This window comes from Gekko japonicus, unplaced genomic scaffold (assembly GCF_001447785.1).
Source record: "Gekko japonicus isolate JY-2015 unplaced genomic scaffold, Gekko_japonicus_V1.1 scaffold3782, whole genome shotgun sequence".
NCBI classification, from domain to species: domain Eukaryota; kingdom Metazoa; phylum Chordata; class Lepidosauria; order Squamata; family Gekkonidae; genus Gekko; species Gekko japonicus.
Genome location: NW_015170388.1, coordinates 1 through 1,445, shown reverse-complemented (window position 1 = coordinate 1,445; position 1,445 = coordinate 1). Strand labels below are relative to the sequence as shown.

Here is a 1,445-nt window from a genome sequence, read left to right as displayed (position 1 = left end):
GTCTTTCCCATCACCTCCTGCCTGGTCCTTTTTAAGTGGAGATGCCGGGGATTGAACCTGGGACCTTCTGCATGCCAGGCAGCCTCAGCCTCTCTGCCCTGTTGTTGGCCCTCCAGAGGAACTGGCTGGCCCCTGTGTGAGACGGAAGGCTGGACTAGGTGGACCCTCACTGGTCTGACCCAGCAGGGCTCTTCTGGTGTCCTTATCAGGGGAAGGCCTCGGCCTCTCTGCCCTGTTGCTGGCCCTCCAGAGGAACTGGCTGGCCCCTGTGTGAGACGGGAGGCTGGACTAGAGGGACCCTCCCTGGTCTGACCCAGCAGGGCTCTCCTTATGTTCTTAACCACGTGCTGTTCTGGCCATTCTCGCACTCCTTCTGCAAGGTATTTTGCAAACGAAGCCAGAGCAGTGACAAGGGCCAGCCAGAGGGGCGAGGGGCTTCCGCCGACTCCACCTCCCGCCCAGGGGGGACGCTCACCTGTACCAGAGGCTCTCGGTGCCCCCAGGCATGCTGAAGCGAGCACGGTAGTTGGAGAAGTTGCTGGGGAAAGAAGTGAGCCGGTCAAGGGGCAATCAGAGGGAGGCAGCGCCCAGTCCCTTCTCTCAGCGCGAGCCCCGGGCTTCCCTTCCCCACTAATCTCCGACTCCGAGGGAGCATGAGGGACTCCGTTGGCACCCAGCCTGCACTGGGACTCACTATTTCTGCTCGTGGTTTCCTGGGCAGGTCATATACGGCACCAGGGCAGCCACCGGCTCAATTTTCCTCATGAAGTCGTCTCCAACGAGAGCGTCATTCTGCAAGGCATGCACAGAGATAGTATTGGGGTGTGTGTGTGGAATCCTGATTCCCCAAGGTAAGGTGAGGTAAAGGTTTCCCTCGCTCGAAAGCCGGTCGAATCCGGCTCTAGGGCTGCAGTGCTCATCTCCGTTTCCAAGCCAAAGAGCCAGCGCTGTCCGAAGACGTTTCTATGGTCATGTGGCCGGCATGTGTAGACGCCGAGGCGCACGGAACGCTGTTACCTTTCCACTGCAGTGGTACCTATTTATCTACTTGCAATTGCTTGCTTTCAAACTGCTAGGTTGGCAGGAGCTGGGGCCAGAGATGGGAGCTCACTCCGTCATGCGGCACTCGGGTCTCGAACTGCTGAACGACCAACCTTCCAGCCTGCATCTTAACCACTGAGCCACTGCAGCTCCCCAAGATAAAGGCACAGCTAATTGTTTGCCAGGCTTCTGTGGCGGCTCCATACCGATGGAATGAGCTCCCAGAGGAGATCAGGGCCCTGTGGGACCTTTTAAAGTTCCACAGGGTCTGCGAGACGGAGCTCTTCCGCCAGGCTTTCAACTCAGGAGCTTCCACCACCACTACCATCAACAATCTTAATAACAGAGCCCTGGCCCTTCGCTTCGACATCTATAACCTGTGCTGCCGCTCATACTAGGAAGAT

At 58.0% G+C, this 1,445-nt stretch overlaps 1 protein-coding gene across 1 annotated transcript in view; it reads right to left on the bottom strand.

Annotated features, from left to right (window-relative positions):
- LOC107116363 (serine/threonine-protein kinase PAK 4-like) overlaps positions 1-360 on the bottom strand; it is a 106,039-nt gene extending 105,679 nt beyond the window's left edge. The window contains exon 1 of the mRNA XM_015418261.1: positions 342-360. Coding sequence (XP_015273747.1) covers positions 342-360 — 19 coding nt within the window. The remainder of the gene's footprint in view (positions 1-341) is intronic.
- Between the last annotated feature and the right edge of the window lie 1,085 nt (positions 361-1,445).